The following is a 17,294-nucleotide window of genomic DNA, read 5'->3' as shown; positions in this document are numbered from 1 at the left end:
CTGGCTCCACATGTGGAGCCCCAGCGTCATGCGGTGGACTTAGTGGAAGCAGGGGAGGATTTTTGTTCTTGGGAACTGGCTGTATGGTGCAGCTTTTTCCCTCTACCCCTGCCTCTGGGCAGAAAGGACGCGCCTCTAACCCGCTTGCCTGAGGCCGAAAGGACTGTACTTGATAATACGGTGCTTTCTTAGGCTGTGAGGGAACCTGAGGTAAAAAAGTCGACTTCCCAGCTGTTGCTGTGGATACGAGGTCCGAAAGACCGTCCCCAAACAATTCCTCACCCTTATAAGGCAAAATTTCCATGTGCCTTTTAGAGTCAGCATCACCTGTCCACTGCCGAGTCCATAATACTCTCCAGGCAGAAATGGACATTGCATTAATTCTAGATGCCAGCCGGCAAATGTCCCTCTGTGCATCTCTCATTTATAAGCTCTATGGTTAGCAATATAGTGTCCCTGTCCAGGGAATCAATGTTATTAGACAGGGAATCAGACCACGCTGCTGCAGCACTACACATCCATGCTGAAGCAATAGGTCTCAGTATAGTACCTAAGTGTGTATACACAGACTTCAGGATAGCCTCCTGCTTTCTATCTGAAGGCTCCTTTAAGGCGGCCGTATCCTGAGAAGGCAGTGCCACCTTTTTTGATAAGCGTGTGAGCGCCTTGTCCACCTTAGGAAATGTCATCCAGCGTAACCTATCCGTTGGCGGGAAAGGGTACGCCATTAGTAACCGCTTAGAAATTACTAGTTTCTTATCTGGGGAACACCACGCTTCTTCACACAATTCATTTAACTCATCAGATGGGGGAAGTGTCACTGGCTGCTTTTTCTCCCCAAACATAATACCCTTTTTTGTGGTAACCGGGTTAATGTCAGAAATGTGCAACACATTTTTCATTGCCGTAATCATGCATCGGATGGCCCTAGTGGATTGTACATTAGTCTCATCCTCGTCGACGCTGGAGTCGGACTCCGTGTCGACATCTGTGTCTGCTATCTGAGGTAGCGGGCATTTTTGAGCCCGAGACGCTTGGGCAGGCGCGGGCTGAGATGCCGGCTGTCCCAAAGCTGTTACGTCATCGAACCTTTTATGCAAGGAGTTGACACGGTCGGTTAATACTTTCCACATATCCATCCACTCTGGTGTCGGCCCCGCAGGAGGCGACATCACAACTATAGGCTCCTGCTCCGCCTCCACGTAAGCGTCCTCTTCAAACATGTCGACACAGCCGTACCGACACACCACACAGGGAATGCTCTGACTGAGGACAGGACCCCACAAAGTCCTTTGGGGAGACAGAGTATGCCAGCACACACCACAGCGCTATATAACCAGGGATTTATACTAAAGTGAGTGATTTTTCCCTATAGCAGCTTATTATACACAGTTTGCGCCTAAATTTAGTGCCCCCCCCTTTTTTTTACCCTTGAAGCCTGGAAACTGCAGGGGAGAGCCTGGGGAGCTGCCTTCCAGCGGAGCTGTGAAGATAAAATGGCGCCCGTGTGCTGAAGATAGCCCCGCCCCTTTCTCTGCAGACTTCTCCCGCTTTTTTATATGCTTTATGGCGGGGGATTATGCACATATAGTTTATTAGCTGTATTATGTGCTATTTAGCCATGGACGGTACTCTAATTGCTGCCCAGGGCCCCCCCAGCGCCCTGCACCCATCAGTGAACGGAGTGTGTGGTGTGCAGAAGGAGCAATGGCGCACAGCTGCAGTGCTGTGCGCTACCTTAATGAAGACCGGAGTCTTCAGCCGCCGATTTTCAACTTCTCTTCGGTTCTTCTGGCTCTGCAAGGGGGAGGGCGGCGCGGCTCCGGGACCGGTCGACCGAGGACTGGGCCGGTGTTCGATCCCTCTGAAGCTAATGGTGTCCAGTAGCCTAAGAAGCCCAAGCTAGCTGCAAGCAGGTAGGTTCGCTTCTCTCCCCAGTCCCACGTAGCAGTGAGTCTGTTGCCAGCAGATCTCACTGAAAATAAAAAACCTAACAAATACTTTTCTTTATAGTGAACTCAGGAGAGCCCACTAAGTGCATCCAGCTCAGGCCGGGCACAGATTCTAACTGAGGTCTGGAGGAGGGGCATAGAGGGAGGAGCCAGTGCACACCAGATGTAGTACCTAATCTTTTCTTTAAAGAAGTGCCGAGTCTCCTGCGGAGCCCGTCTATTCCCCATGGTCCTTACGGAGTACCCAGCATCCACTAGGACGTCAGAGAAAAATACATTATAGAGTGTACAAAGAAAGGCAACTAAAATGGTGTATGGCCTACATCACAAAACTTACCCGGAAAGGCTAAAAGATCTTAACATGTATAGTTTGGAGGATAGAGAAGGAAAAGTGGGGACATGATAGAAACATTCAAATATACCAAGGGTTTTAACAAAGTTCAGGAGGGAAACATTCTTCAATGGAAGAGTATTAGAACTCGAGGACATACACAAACTGTAGGGAGGCAGGTTCAGGGGAAATTTTATGAAAACTATCTTCATAGAATGGATAGTGGACAAGTGGAATAGCCTCCCATCAGAGGTGGTAGAGGCTAAGACTGTAGAGCAATTTAAACATGCCTGGGATAGGCATATGAATATCCTTACAAAGAATTAGGGTTCAAAAAGGGTTGAGATTACCTCAAGGATAAAAAAGTGCCAGACTAAATGGGCCAAGTGGTTCTTATCTGCCGTCAAATTCTGTTTCTATGTACCCCGCTACAGAAAGGATGTACTGTAACTCATAGTAACCAGGTATCAGCTATTAGCTGTATACAAATATTATGATTGGTTACTATGGGCAGTATTCAATTAGTTTCAGAAGTTCCGACAGGGTGGAAAGTCGTCACTTTCCACCGATGATGTGAACTTTCTGACACTTCAACATTTAATTGATGTGCCAGTTTTCCGCCCTGTCGGAAACTGACAAGTCAAAAAAAACACGTGGATGAGCGGAATCTCTGCTTATCCATGTGATTTTCGACAGCGCCGGGCCATTTTCAGCCATTCATTGTCACCCATAAGAGTAGGCGGAAGTGAATGGTCGAAAGGGATGGGGAAACTGCCCGCTTCTGAATAGGCTGCAGTCGGATCCTCTCCGTCGGAGAGGATCTGACTGCAAAATAATATAGCCCTTAGTGATACAAGTAATACATTGCACTCCAAATAGAGGGAGGTAAGGCAGCAATAGAGAGGCATGAGGGAAAGAATAATTAGGAGAACAGAGGAAACCTGTAGGTTTATAGAGGGCAGCGTGCAGGGTTCCTGCAGAACATATAGCAGTCATAGCTCTGCCAGTCTGAAACGGAATACCAGTACTGAGAGGAGTTGATGGAACTTATTACTGGATAGAAAGCTCGTTCCTTTACCATGAGCTGCACAGCTGTATATTACAGAGCTCAGTAATGGCAGCACAAATAAGTACTGTTGTTCTACACTCTACCTGCATTCACAGTATGTTTATAGTTTATTTCCTGTGTGACTCCTCCGATGTTTGAAAATACCTGACCTATAGGAAAAACATTTGCTGCATTCGGAGCATTTAAATGGTTTCTCTCCTGTGTGACTCCTCTGATGACTAACAAGAGTTGGCTTACGAGAAAAACACTTGCTGCATTCGGAGCATTTAAATGGTTTCTCTCCTGTGTGACTCCTCTGATGACTGACAAGACCTGACTTACGAGAAAAACACTTGCTGCATTCAAAGCATTTAAATGGTTTCTCTGCTATGTGATTCAACTGATGACGGAGAAAAGAGGTCTGATGGGAAAAACATTTGCTGCATTCTGAACATTTAAAGGGTTTCTCTCCTGTGTGACTCCTCTGATGTATAACAAGCTGTGACTTAAGGTAAAAACTCTTGCTGCATTCAGAACATGTAAATGGTTTTTCTCCTGTGTGAATCTTCTGATGATAAATAAGCTGCGTCTGGTGGCAATAACACTTTTCACATTTAGAACATTTATAAAGTTTCTCTCCTGTGTGAATCCTCTGATGATTGAGAAGAAGTGACTTACGGGAAAAACACTTGCTGCATTCAGAGCATTTAAATGGTTTCTCTCCTGTGTGACTCCTCTGATGTATAACAAGATGTTGCTTGGAGATGAAACACTTGCTGCATTCAGAGCATTTAAATGGTCTCTCTCCTGTGTGACGCCTCTGATGTATAACAAGTTGTTGCTTGGAGATGAAACACTTGCTGCATTCAGAGCATTTATATGGTTTCTCTCCTGTGTGACTCCTCTGATGTACAAGCAGCTGTAGTTTCCGGGAAAAACATTTGCTACATTCTGAACATTTAAATGTTATTTCCCCTGTGTGAATCTTCAGATGATAAACAAGCTGTGCCCTTTGGTAAAAACGCTTACTGCATTCAGAGCATTTATATGGTTTCTCTCCGGTGTGTATCCTCTGATGTGTAACAAGTTTAGATTTGGAGATGAAACATTTGCCACATTCAGTACATTTATATGGTTTCTCTCCTGTGTGTGTCCTCTTATGTATAACAAGGTGTTGCTTGGAGGATAAACACATGGTACACTCAGAACATGTAAATGATTTCTCTCCTGTGTGACTCCTCTGATGTATGACAAGCTGTGATTTTTGGGAAAAAGACTTGCTACACTCAGAACATGTAAATCGTTTCTCTCCTGTGTGACTCCTCTGATGCATGAGAAGACGTGATTTAAATGTAAAGCCTTTGCCACACTCAGAGCACAGATGGGGTCTCTCTCCTGTGAGACTCATCATCATGTAGAATATGAGAAACAAATTTGTTGAATTTTTCTTCTAACCAGAAATTGAGAAGAATCTGAGACTCCTCCAGAGGTGTAAGGAGAAATTACGTCTTTAGTTGGCTTGACCAGAGAACAATTTCCCTTTCCCCAACGTCTTCTAATATTCTTAGTGGGAATCCTGCTCCTTATGAGTCCTGTAAGAAAGTTAATAAGTCAGAGCAGAAAAGTTTCCATCCAATTCTACTTTTATAGCAGAAGCGTTTTATTGTATAATTAAGATGAGGTATATTTATTAAATATAGTAACAAATATCACACTCACTATTGTGATATATTTGTGTATGTTGCAAAATTGCTGGGACTATCTGCAGTGAGATGTTCATCACAGAGACCTCTACCCTCCTGCAGCAGGTACCAATACGTATAAAGTACACGTCTATTAATGTTTCTATGATGATTGTATAACCCTTATCCTCTGACCACAGAATGTGCAGATCACACATTACTCATCCCCCTGCACTGACCATAGGATGGATTACACATGCTACGGATAAGGTCACACGTACTGTCACCAGTAAGTCGCCATTCCCTCTACACAAACCATGGGAATGGGGACAATGTGATCATCTCACAGTCGCTCCGCTCAGTGTGATGTGTGCAGAGGAATCCGGGGTCAGTGTTACACATTGCTATGTATGAGATGGGGGAGGGTTTGGTGCCAGGGCAAGTGTTTCTCAAACTTTTTGGAATCATGGCGCCCTAGAGTATCAGATCTATTTTTCACGGCACCCCTAGACCAAAAGTTTCTTTGAGAAATTTAGAAAGAAATATTAAAGTTAAAATAGGATTTTATATACCTACCGGTAAATCCTTTTCTCATAGTCCGTAGAGGATGCTGGTATCCATATTAGTACCATGGGGTATAGACGGGTCCACCAGGAGCCATTGGCACTTTAAGAGTTTAACAGTGTGGGCTGGATCCTCCCTCTATGCCCCTCCTACCAGACTCAGTCTAGAAACTGTGCCTGAGGAGACGACATACTTCGAGAGAAGGAAATACACAGATAGTGGCGAGATTCATACCAGCTCACACAACAGGCAAATCCGGGCAAACACAGCAACAGCTGAAACATGAAAATAAGCAAAACTTATCGAGGAACCAGGCAGTACTGAACTAAATAACCACTGCAAGAATAAAGAAGCGTTGGGGGGGGGGGGGGGCGCCCAGCATCCTCTACGGACTACGAGGAAAGGATTTACCGGTAGGTATATAAAATCCTATTTTCTCTTACGTCCTAGAGGATGCTGGGGTCCATATTAGTACCATGGGGATGTACCAAAGCACCCAGAACGGGTGGGAGAGCACGGAGGCTCCTGCAGAACTGCTTGACCAACAGGCCAAAGCATCGAACTTGCAAAACTTAGCAAACGTGTTCGACCAAGTAGCCGCTCAGCAAAGTTGTAAAGCCGAGACACCCCGGCAGCTGCCCAGGAAGAACCCACCTTACGAGTAGAGTGGGCCTTAACAGATTTTGGACACTGCAATCCTGCCGTAGAATATGCATGTTGAATGGTGAACCTGATCCAGCGAGAAATCGTCTGCTTAGAGGCAGGACACCCAATTTTCTTAGAGATCATACAGGACAAAGTCAGATTTTCTGTGACGAGCAGTCCTCTTCACATAGATCTTCAAAGCCCTCACAACATCCAAGGCCTTTGAAGCAACTGAGTCAGTAGCCACTGGCATCACAATAGGCTGGTTGATATGAAAATCCGACAACCTTAGGAAGGAACTGTTGACGTGTCCGGAGTTCCGCCCTATCTTCATGGAAGACCAAATAGGGACTTTTACAGGACAAAACCCCCAATTCCGACACACGTCGCGCAGAAGCTAAGGCCAACAGAGTGACAGCCTTCCACATGAAAAATTTGACCTCAACCTCCTGTAGAGGCTCAAACCAATCCGATTGCAAGAAAAAATGCAACACCACGTCCAAATCCCAGGATGCCGTTGGCACCACAAAGGGAGGCTGGATGTGCAGAACCCCTTTCAAAAAGGTCTGAACCTCAGGGAGGGCAGCCAATTGTTTCTGGAAGAAAATGGATAAAGATGAAATCTGGACCTTTAGGGACCCCTAATGTCAGGCCCATATCCACACCTGCTTGCAGGAAGAGGAGAAAACGTCCAAATTGAAACTCCACCACAAGAAACTTCTTTGATTCACACCAAGACACATCTTTTACAAATACGATGGTAATGTTTAGACGTTACCCCCTTTTTAGCCTGTATCAGGGTAGGAATAACTGCGCTCGGAATACCCTTCCGAGCTAAGATCTGACGCTCAACCGCCATGCTGTCAAACGTAGCCGAGGTAAGTCCTGATAAGCGAACGGCCCCTGTACTAGAAGATCCTCCGGAAGAGGCAGAGGCCTTGGATCTTCCCTCAGTAGATCTGCGTACCAAGCCCTCCTTGGCCAGTCCGGAGCAATGAGGATTGACAGAACCTTTGTTCTTCTTACAAGCTGTATAACTCTTAGATTGAGGGGAAGTGGAGGGAACACATACACTGACGGGAACACCTAAGGTGTTACCAGTGCGGCCACTGCTTGTGGGTCTCTCAACCTGGAACAGTACCTCCGCAGCTTCTTGTTGAGGCGGGAGGCCATCATGTCTATGTGAGGAACCCCCCACCAACTGGTTACCACCTCGAACACCTCCAGGTGGAGGCCCCATTCTCCTGGATGGAGATCGAGTCTGCTGAGGAAGTTTGCTTCCCAGTTGTCCACTCCCGGAATGAAGATTGCCGACATAGCCACCACGTGTCTTTCTGCCCACAGAGAAGGATTCTTGTCACCTCTGACATTGTAGCCCTGCTCTTCGTTCCGCCTTGTCGGTTTATGTAGGCCACTGTGGTCACGTTGTCCGACTGCACCTGAACAGTCCGATCCTGTAGAAGGTGTGCTGCTTGAAGAAGGCCGTTGTACACGGCTCTTATCTCCAGGATGTTTATTGGAAGAAGGGATTCCTGACTTGACCACCTTCTTTAGAAGGTTTACCCGAGTGACTGCTCCCCAACCTCTGAGACTTGCATCCGTGGTTAGAAGGACCCAGTCCTGAAACCCGAACCTTCGGCCCTCCAGAAGGTGAGGCAGTTACAGCCACCAGTGGAGTGAAATCCTTGCTTTCGGTGACAGATGCATCTTCTGGTGCATGTGTAGGCGAGATCCCGTTGAAAGGACCGAGCATGAAACCTTCCGTACTGCAGAGCCTAGTAGGAGGCAACCATCTTCCCCAGAAGGCGGATGCACTGATGAACCAATACCCGGGTAGGCTTCAAGACATCCCGGACCATTGACTGTATCACCAACGCTTTCTCCACCGGGAGAAACACCCTCTGTACCTCAGTGTCGGGGATCATCCCCAGGAAAGACAGCCTCCTTGTCTGCTCCAGATGAGACTTGGGAAGGTTCAGGATCCAACCGTGCTCCCTGAGCAGATGCGTTGAGAGAGCAATGGACCGTAACAACTTCTCCCTGGACGACGCCTTGATAAGCAGATCGTCCAGATATGGAATTATGTTCACCCCCTGCTTGCGGAGAACCATCATCTCTGCCATCAACTTGGTGAAGACCCTCAGTGCTGTGGAGAGACCGAATGGCAGTGCTTGAAACTGATCTTGATCGTCTAACAGTGCAAACCTGAGATAAGCCTGATGCAGCGACCAAAAGGGGATGTGGAGGTACGCATCCTTGATGTCCAGGGACACCAGGAACCCCCCCTCCGCCAGAGACTCCATTTTGAACTTGAACTCCTTTAGAAAAGGGTTCAGCGACTTCAAGTTCAAGAATGGCCTGACCAAACCATCCGGTTTCAGTACCACAAAAAAGTTTGAATAGTAACCCGTGTTCAGCTGATGAGGTGGAACTCGAACAATGACTTCTGACATTACCAATTTTTTTTATGGCGTCCAGAAGTATTTCCCTATCTGCCAGCAAGCCTGACTTTAAGAATCGGTGAGGTGGAAGAGTTTGAAACTCCAGCCTGTACCCCCGGGACACAATATCCAGTACCCAGGGATCTAGGCTGGATGACATCCAGACGTGACTGAAATGTCGGAGTCTCGCTCCCACCTGACCGACCTCCAGGCTGGGCGGTCCACCATCATGCTGCGGATTTTGAGGCACCAGAAACAGGCTTCTGGTCCTGGGAACCTGCAGGTGCAGGTTTCTTGGATTTGGCTCGACCACCTCTCAAGAAGGTGTGAGAGGGTTTGTTCTTTCTAGTCCTAGCGGGCCGAAAAGACTGACGTGTTGGGAGTAAAAGGTTTCTTCGTAGCTGGTGCAGCTGAGGGAAGAAAGGAAGACTTACCCACGGTAGCCATGGCTATCCACCCATCCTGCGCCTCCCCAAAAAGAGCCTGACCGGTATAGGGTAGGTTCTCCACACACTTTCTGGATTCCGCATCCGCAGACCATTGGCGCAGCCAGAGACCCCTGCGAGCCGAGATGGACATGGCGGAGATCCCCGCAGCCATGGAGCCCAGATCCTTCATGGCTTCTACCAGGAACCCTGCAGAATCCTGTATGTTACGTAAAAACAAATCAACGTCACCTTTATCCATCGTCATCAAGTCCTCCAACAGAGTGATGGATCATTTAGCTATTGCTTTTGAAATCCATGCACAGGCAATAGTGGGCCGCAGAATTTCCTCCGTAGCCGTGTAAATGGATTTGAGCGTAGCATCAACCTTGCGATCTGCCGGGTCTTTCAACGCGCTGGATCCCGGGACAGGTAAGACCACCACCTGCTTTTACAGCCTGGAGACAGACGCGTCAGCTATAAGCGGGGTCTCACATTTTTTCCCATCTTCCTCTGGGAAGGGAAAAGCAACCAGAACCCTTTTAGGGATCTGAAATTTTTCTCTGGGTTTTCCCAGGATCTTTCAAACATAGCATTTAATTCCTTAGATGCAGGGAAAGTGAGCGTGGCTTTCTTACTATCCATGAAGAAAGCCTCCTGAAGTTGCTCAGGGGTTGCGTCAGCAATATTCAACACATCCCGCATGGCCTCTATCATCAACTGCACCCCCTTGGCAAGTGATGCTGCCCCGCTCGACACATCCTCATCACCGTCTGCTGTGTCAGAATCGGTATCCGGGTCATCCTGCGTAATGTGGGAAAGATCACGTTTATGAGAATGTACCGCACGGGACCCCGAGGGAACAGGACCGGGCTATACAGCCATTATGGACTGTAATACACGAGCTGCAGTTTCAGTCCTAGCAACCCTTTCAGAAATCTGAGAAATAGTCCCCCTAAGAGAGGCTAACCACTCCAGTTCCCTAGCCGGGATCTGCGCTACAACAGTGCAATCGTGATTACATGGGATGGGATCTTCCTGAGATATATCCTCTGCAGCATACGAGACAGTCTCTAGACATGTTTGCTTGTACACCCCACATACACAGAGGGTACAGGGCAGAGTTTCCCCAACAAAAATGGCAGAGAGACAGAGATTGGAGCCAACTCACACACAGTGCTCTATAGATATAGGGAAAACCCTTAACCCGCGCTGACTATGTCAGGTGACACAGTCTATATACAGTCTCCCCCTCCCTTCTACAACTCCCCTGGTACCGAAACAGATAGCTGGAGTTGCTCTGGAGGGACTGTTCTTCCACTGGCAGCGTGTTTGCAGGCAGGAAAATGGCACTGACCGCTACTGGGTCCGCTCTGAGAAGCTCCGCCCACTTAATGGTGCAGTCTTCACGCTCTTCTGGAGATTATACTGGCCTGAGGAATTTGTGCTGGCTGAGATAAGAGGACCAAGACAGGCTAGCTGGTCAGTGTAGGGTTAAGGCGCCGGCTCAGGGAACCCCTCACAGCGCTGCACCAAGTACCGCTGAGCCCCCAGAGCGCAGTCAGTACTGCGCTCCTACCCTGCAGCCGCCATCTTCAGACCGGCCCCGCGCTTGTCAGGGGGGGTCGGTGACGAACTCGCCACAAACTTCTGCTCTGCTAGGGGGTGGTGGCATGCTGCTGGGGTGAGCGATCTGTCCCCTTTGGAGCTCAGTGTCCAGTCAGCGGCTCAGACCCCGCAGGGCGGACACTACTCCCCTTCCTCAGTCCCTCGATGCAGGGAGGCTGTTGCCTGCAGCCTCCCTGTAAAATAAACTCTAAAATAAACTTTTACCAGGCAAGCTCTGTAGAGCTCCCCTAGCTGTGACCGGCTCCTCCAGCCCACACTATTAATCTTTTAAAGTGCCAATGGCTCCAAATGGACCAGTCTATACCCCATGGTACTAATATGGATCCCAGCATCCTCTAGGACGCAAGAGAAAATAAGAATTTACTCACCGGTAATTCTATTTATCGTAGTCCGTAGTGGATGCTGGGTACTCCGTAAGGACCATGGGGTATAGACGGGCTCCGCAGGAGACTGGGCACTCTTAAAAGAAAGATTAGGTACTATATCTGGTGTGCACTGGCTCCTCCCTCTATGCCCCTCCTCCAGACCTCAGTTAGGGAAACTGTGCCCGGAAGAGCTGACATTACAAGGAAAGGATTTGGAATCCAGGGTAAGACTCATACCAGCCACACCAATCACACCGTACAACTTGTGATAACTATACCCAGTTAACAGTATGAACAACAACTGAGCCTCATTCAACAGATGGCTCATAACAATAACCCTTTAGTTAAGCAATAACTATATACATGTATTGCAGAGTCCGCACTTTGGACGGGCGCCCAGCATCCACTACGGACTACGAGAAATAGAATTACCGGTGAGTAAATTCTTATTTTCTCTGACGTCCTAGTGGATGCTGGGTACTCCGTAAGGACCATGGGGATTATACCAAAGCTCCCAAACGGGCGGGAGAGTGCGGATGACTCTGCAGCCCCGAATGAGCAAACTCAAGGTCCTCCTCAGCCAGGGTATCAAACTTGTAGAATTTTGCAAAAGTGTTTGAACCCGACCAAGTGACAGCTCGGCAAAGTTGTAAAGCCGAGACACCTCGGGCAGCCGCCCAAGAAGAGCCCCCTTCCTCGTGGAATGGGCTTTTACTGATTTAGGATGCGGCAGTCCAGCCGCAGAATGTGCAAACTGAATCGTGCTACAGATCCAGCGAGCAATAATCTGCTTTGAAGCAGGAGCACCCAGCTTGTTGGGTGCATGCAGGATAAATAGCGAGTCAGTTTTTCTGACTGCAGCCGTCCTGGAAACAGATTTTCAGGGCCCGGACTACGTCCAGCAACTTGGACTCCTCCAAGTCCCGAGTAGCCGCAGGCACCACAATAGGTTGGTTCACATGAAACGCTGATACCACCTTAGGAAGAATTTGGGGACGAGTCCTCAATTCTGCCCTGTCCATATGGAAAATCATACATGGGCTTTTACACGACAAAGCCGCCAATTCTGACACCCGCCTTGCCGAAGCCAAGGCCAACAGCATGACCACCTTCCACGTGAGATATTTTAACTCCACGGTCTTAAGTGGCTCAAACCAATGTGATTTTAGGAAATACAACACCACGTTGAGATCCCAAGGTGCCACAAAAGGGGGCTGAATATGCAGCACTCCCTTAACAAACGTCTGAACTTCAGGCAGTGAAGCCAGTTCTTTTTGAAAGAAAATAGAGCCGAAATCTGGACTTTTATGGATCCCAATTTTAGGCCCATAGTCACTCCTGACTGTAGGAAGTGCAGAAATCGACCCCGCTGGAATTCCTCTGTTGGGGCCTTTTCTTGTAGTTCTGGGTACCAAGTTCTTCTTGGCCAATCCGGAGCAAAGAATATTGTTCTCCCTCCTCCTTTTATTACAATTCTCAGCCCTTGGGTATGAGAGGAAGAGGAGGGAATACCTAGACCGACTGGAACGCCCACGGTGTTACTAGTGCGACCACAGCTATCGCCTGAGGGTCCCTTGACTTGGCGTAATACCTTTTTTAGCTTCTTATTGAGGTGAGACGCCATCAAGTCCACCTGAGGCAGTTCCCATCAATTTGCAAACTGCGTGAAGACTTCCTGATGAAGTCCCCACTCTCCCGGGTGGAGGTCGCTCCCGGAATGAACACTGCTGACAGTGCGCTTACTTGATTCTCCGCCCAGCGAAGAATTCTGGTGGCTTCTACCCTCGCCACCCTGCTCCTTGTGCCGCCTTGGCGGTTTACATGAGCCCCTCCGGTCTGACTGGATCAGAACCGGTTGGTCGCGAAGTAGGATCTCCGCTTGACTTACGGCGTTGTATATAGCCCAATAGTTCCAGGATATTGATGTGAAGACAAGTCTGTTGACTTGACCACAAACCTTGGAAATTTCTTCCCTGTGTAACTACCCCCCACCCTCGGAGACTTGCATCCGTGGTCACTAGGACCCAGTCCTGAATGCCGAATCTGCGGCCCTCGAGAAGGTGAGCACTCTGCAGCCACCACAGGAGAGACACCCTGGCCCTGGGGGATAGGGTGATTAACCGATGCATCTGCAGATGTGATCCTGACCACTTGTCTAGTAAGTCCCATTGGAAAGTCCTCGCATGGAACCTGCCGAAGGGGATGGCCTCGTATGATGCCACCATCCTTCCCAGGACTCGAGTGCAGTAATGCACTGACACCTGTTTTGGTTTTCAATAGATTCCTGACCAGTGTCATGAGCTCCTGAGCTCTCTCTGTCGGGAGCTAAACCCTTTTCTGGTCTGTGTCTAGGATCATGCCTAGGCGAGGCAGATGAGCTGTAGGAACCAACTGCGACTTCGGAATATATAGAATCCAGTCGTGTTGCCGTTTCACTTCCAGAGAAAGTGATACGCTGTCCAGCAACTGCTCTCTTGATCACGCTTTTATGAGATCATCCAAGTATGTGATAATAGTGACACCTTGCTTCCGCAGGAGCACCATCATATCCGCCAATACCTTGGTGAAATTGGTAATGACAATCCCGTACCGCAATTCTGAGGTACGCCTGATGAGGTGGATAAATGGGGACCTGAAGGTATGCATCCCTTATGTCCCGATTCATGATAAAGTCTCCCCCTTTTCAGGCTGCAATGACCGCTCTTAGCGATTCCATCTTGAACTTGAACCTTTTCAGATATATGTTCAGGGATTTTAATTCAATATGGGTCTAACCAAATCGTCTGGTTTCGGGATTACAACATGGTCGAATAATAACACCCTCTTGTTTAAGGAGGGGACCCTTGACCACCACCTGTTGAAGATACAATTTGTGAATTGCAGTTAACACCGGCTCCCTCTCTTGGGGGGATGCCCGCCAGGCCATCGGTGAGGAGGCATCTTCTCACAGTCCAGCCTGTATTCCTGCGACACAATTTCTATTGCCCAGGGATCTAACAGGGAGTGAACCCACTTGTGGCTGAACTTACGAAGGCGTGTCCCCACCGAGCCTAGCTCCGCCTGTGGAGCCCCAGCGACATGCAGTGGATTTTTGTAGAGGCCGGGGAGGACTTCTGTTCCTGGGGACTAGCTGTGTTGTACAGCTTCTTTTTCTCTGCCCCCGGCTCTGACAAGAAAGGATGCACCTCAGACTTTCTTGCTTCTTTATTCGAAAGCTGCATTTAATAATTGCGTGCTTTCCTAGGCTGTGCAGGAATATAGGGCAAACTAGCAGAATTACCCACTATAGCTGTGGAGACCAGGCCCGAGAACCTTTATCCACACAATCCTCAGCCTTCCATATGCCTCTTAAGTCGGCATCATCTGTCCAATGTATATTCTACAGGACACTTCAAGCAGAAAATCGACATAGCTTTGACTCTAGGACCCAGTATACTCATGTCCCTTTGGGCATGCTTTATAATTATATATCTATCACTTAAGACAGCATCTTAATATATTTATATGCATACTAGGGTCTCAATCTCTGCTGATAAGGTACCTGTCCACGCTGCCACAGCGCTATAAACCCATGCCGACACAATCGCCGGTCTGGGTAGTATAATAGAATGTGCACACTATCTGCAGGTTCCCTGAGAATAGCTAGTGCAAACAGGACACCCAAGGGGAAGATTCTCAACACATCCTGGCCCTAGTGGGAAAAGGATACAGCCTGAGAATTCTCTTGTGGGAAGCTGCCGTCTCTTGTCTGGAGATTCCCGCTCTTTTTCTCCTGAGAGGAGGGAAAATTACCTCAGCATTCTTCCCCTTAACATGTGTACTCTCGTGTCAGGGACAGATGAGTCATCAGTGATATGCAAATCATCTTTTTTTTTTTTTAAATTGAGTAATTTTTATTTTCTTTTTTTTTTTGCAAGGGAAACAATAAGAACATCGAAACAAAAGGGAAGAAAAAAAAAAAACATACAAACACAAAGAACATACAAAGAATAAACAGATACAATCCGTGTCACAATGTAGTAAACATATCAATAAAAAATTTCGTGTTCATATCAATACATAAGGGTTTTGTGATCATTAATCTCTCATATAGTATTAACAGTCAGAGAGTTGAGCTGGAGCCGTCACAGCCGTAGCTAGACGGGAGGCGTTCCACCTGTTCCACTTATTGAGATAATGTGGCAGGGTCCCTCTAGACCTATGTGTAAACCTTTCGTGTCCAGACACCACGTTTACCAGAGCCCGCCAGTTGTATAGGCTAGGAGGGGAGACAGCAAACCAGTTACGCGCTATAATCACCTTCGCTAAGGTAGTCAAGCAAAGAACATATTTATAAAGTATCGGACAATAGGTTTCCTCTAAATCTAAGGCAAACATACACAATGTAGGAGAGAAAGGGGGTAACGACGGTTCTGTAATTAATATGTCTGACCAAATTGCTTCCCAGAAAGCATACACAGTTGGGCATAACCATAATAAGTGCCAGAAATTAGCTCCAGAGGCACCACACCTCGGACATGCATCATTAGGCCGCAGCCCCGCTTTAAAAAGAGAAACTGGAGTTCTATACGACCTATGGAGAATAAAGAAGAAGACTTGTTGATATCTGATACATGGAGTAGTATACTTAAGAGAGCACAACACCTGGAGCCACTGGTCATCTTCAAGTGGACCTATGTCCTGCTCCCATTTAAGTTTAAGCGGGTCAAAGACATTGGGGCAAATGTGATCATTAAGGCTAGCATATAAAGTGGAAACCTGATGTCTCGTTCCCAGGTTCACAACCATTTCTTTAATTGGCGAATTAGAAATGGTCGGAGACGAAACCCCAAATTGTGCCTGCACTGCATGACGGAGCTGTAGGTAACGATAAAAGGATTTATTGGATATACCAAGCTCCTCTTGCAGTTGCGCAAAAGATTTGAAAACACCAGTATCATATAGCTGTGAAATTGTTATAAGGCCCGCGCCAATCCATATATTGTCTTGTGTGAGATGCAATAGCTCCCTATATGCTGTGTTAAACCAAAGGGGTGTATCGGGATCTGTAGCGCTCCAGTCATAAAAAGAGTGAGCCAGTCGCCACACAAGTAGCGACTGACGGAGTATAGGGGGAAGACCAGCAGTAGAAGAGGCTGAAAGAAGGAACTGAACAGGGGAGAAGTGAGACCCCACACACTCGGCAAAGAATCTCATAAACGTGGGACTATCCCTATTTAAAATCCAATTCGATAAATGTACAAGTTGGGCAGCCAGATAATAAGCTCGCAGATTAGGAAAACCCAATCCTCCAGCAGATTTAGCCTTAACTAGAGCTCTCAGGGCAACCCTAGATGTCTTGTTACCCCAAACAAATGAAGAGAGTACACTATCGATGCCAGAGAATATCTTCTTAGGAATATAAACAGGGGAATGTTGTAATAGGTAAAGAAATTTTGGTTGGATCACCATTTTAATTAAGTTAATGCGACCCGTAACAGTAAGGGGGGGCTTCTTCCATATATGGACCCGACGCTTCAAATCCTCCATGACCTGGTCTATGTTATGATGTACAAAAGTTGTGACATCAGGAGTGATCCAGACACCAAGATACTGAAAGCGGAGGGTCCACTGCAGTGAGCAAACAATAGGTAACAGGTCAGGGATAATACCAGATAAGGGGAGGACATGAGATTTATTCCAATTGATAGACAAGCCAGAATAGAAGCCAAATGTGTCAACAATATTCAGCAGGGAGGTCAGGGAAGCATCGGCATCATTGAGAAACAGGAGCATATCATCAGCGTACAATGCGATAACATCCTCATGTCCATCAATAGTAATGCCCCTAACAGCAGGGGTCAATCTGACAAAGCTCGCCAGTGGTTCTATAGCTAGGGCAAAGAGGGCAGGGGACAACGGGCAGCCCTGTCTAGTTCCACGATATAAAGCGAAGGGGGACGTAACAAAACCATTGACAGATAGACGAGCCATAGGAGAGGAGTAGAGCAACTGCAACCATCGTATAAATTTGGGGCCAAAAGCAAATTTTCTAAGGACTTCCCACAGGTAATCCCATTCCACGGAGTCGAATGCCTTAGCGGCGTCCAAGGAAACCACCACGGCATCCGATCCCGATTGATCCCCCCTCTGCAGATGACAAAACAGCCGCCTCAAGTTTTGTAGGGTAGACTTGCCTGGCATAAACCCCGTCTGGTTATCATGAATAATCG

General features: G+C 47.6%; 1 protein-coding gene across 3 annotated transcripts in view; it reads right to left on the bottom strand.

The window, feature by feature from the left end:
* Positions 1–2,780: 2,780 nt before the first annotated feature.
* LOC134935967 (zinc finger protein 84-like) overlaps positions 2,781–17,294 on the bottom strand; it is a 94,521-nt gene continuing 80,007 nt past the window's right edge. For all 3 annotated transcript variants that reach the window (XM_063930829.1, XM_063930828.1, XM_063930830.1), the window contains one exon: positions 2,781–4,923. In XM_063930829.1, coding sequence (XP_063786899.1) covers positions 3,453–4,745 — 1,293 coding nt within the window. In that variant the 5' untranslated portion in view covers positions 4,746–4,923 and the 3' untranslated portion in view covers positions 2,781–3,452. The remainder of the gene's footprint in view (positions 4,924–17,294) is intronic.

Source organism: Pseudophryne corroboree, chromosome 6, assembly GCF_028390025.1.
Source record: "Pseudophryne corroboree isolate aPseCor3 chromosome 6, aPseCor3.hap2, whole genome shotgun sequence".
NCBI lineage: Eukaryota > Metazoa > Chordata > Amphibia > Anura > Myobatrachidae > Pseudophryne > Pseudophryne corroboree.
Note: the sequence above shows the minus strand (reverse complement) of the source record. Positions and strands in the feature narration are given on the sequence as shown.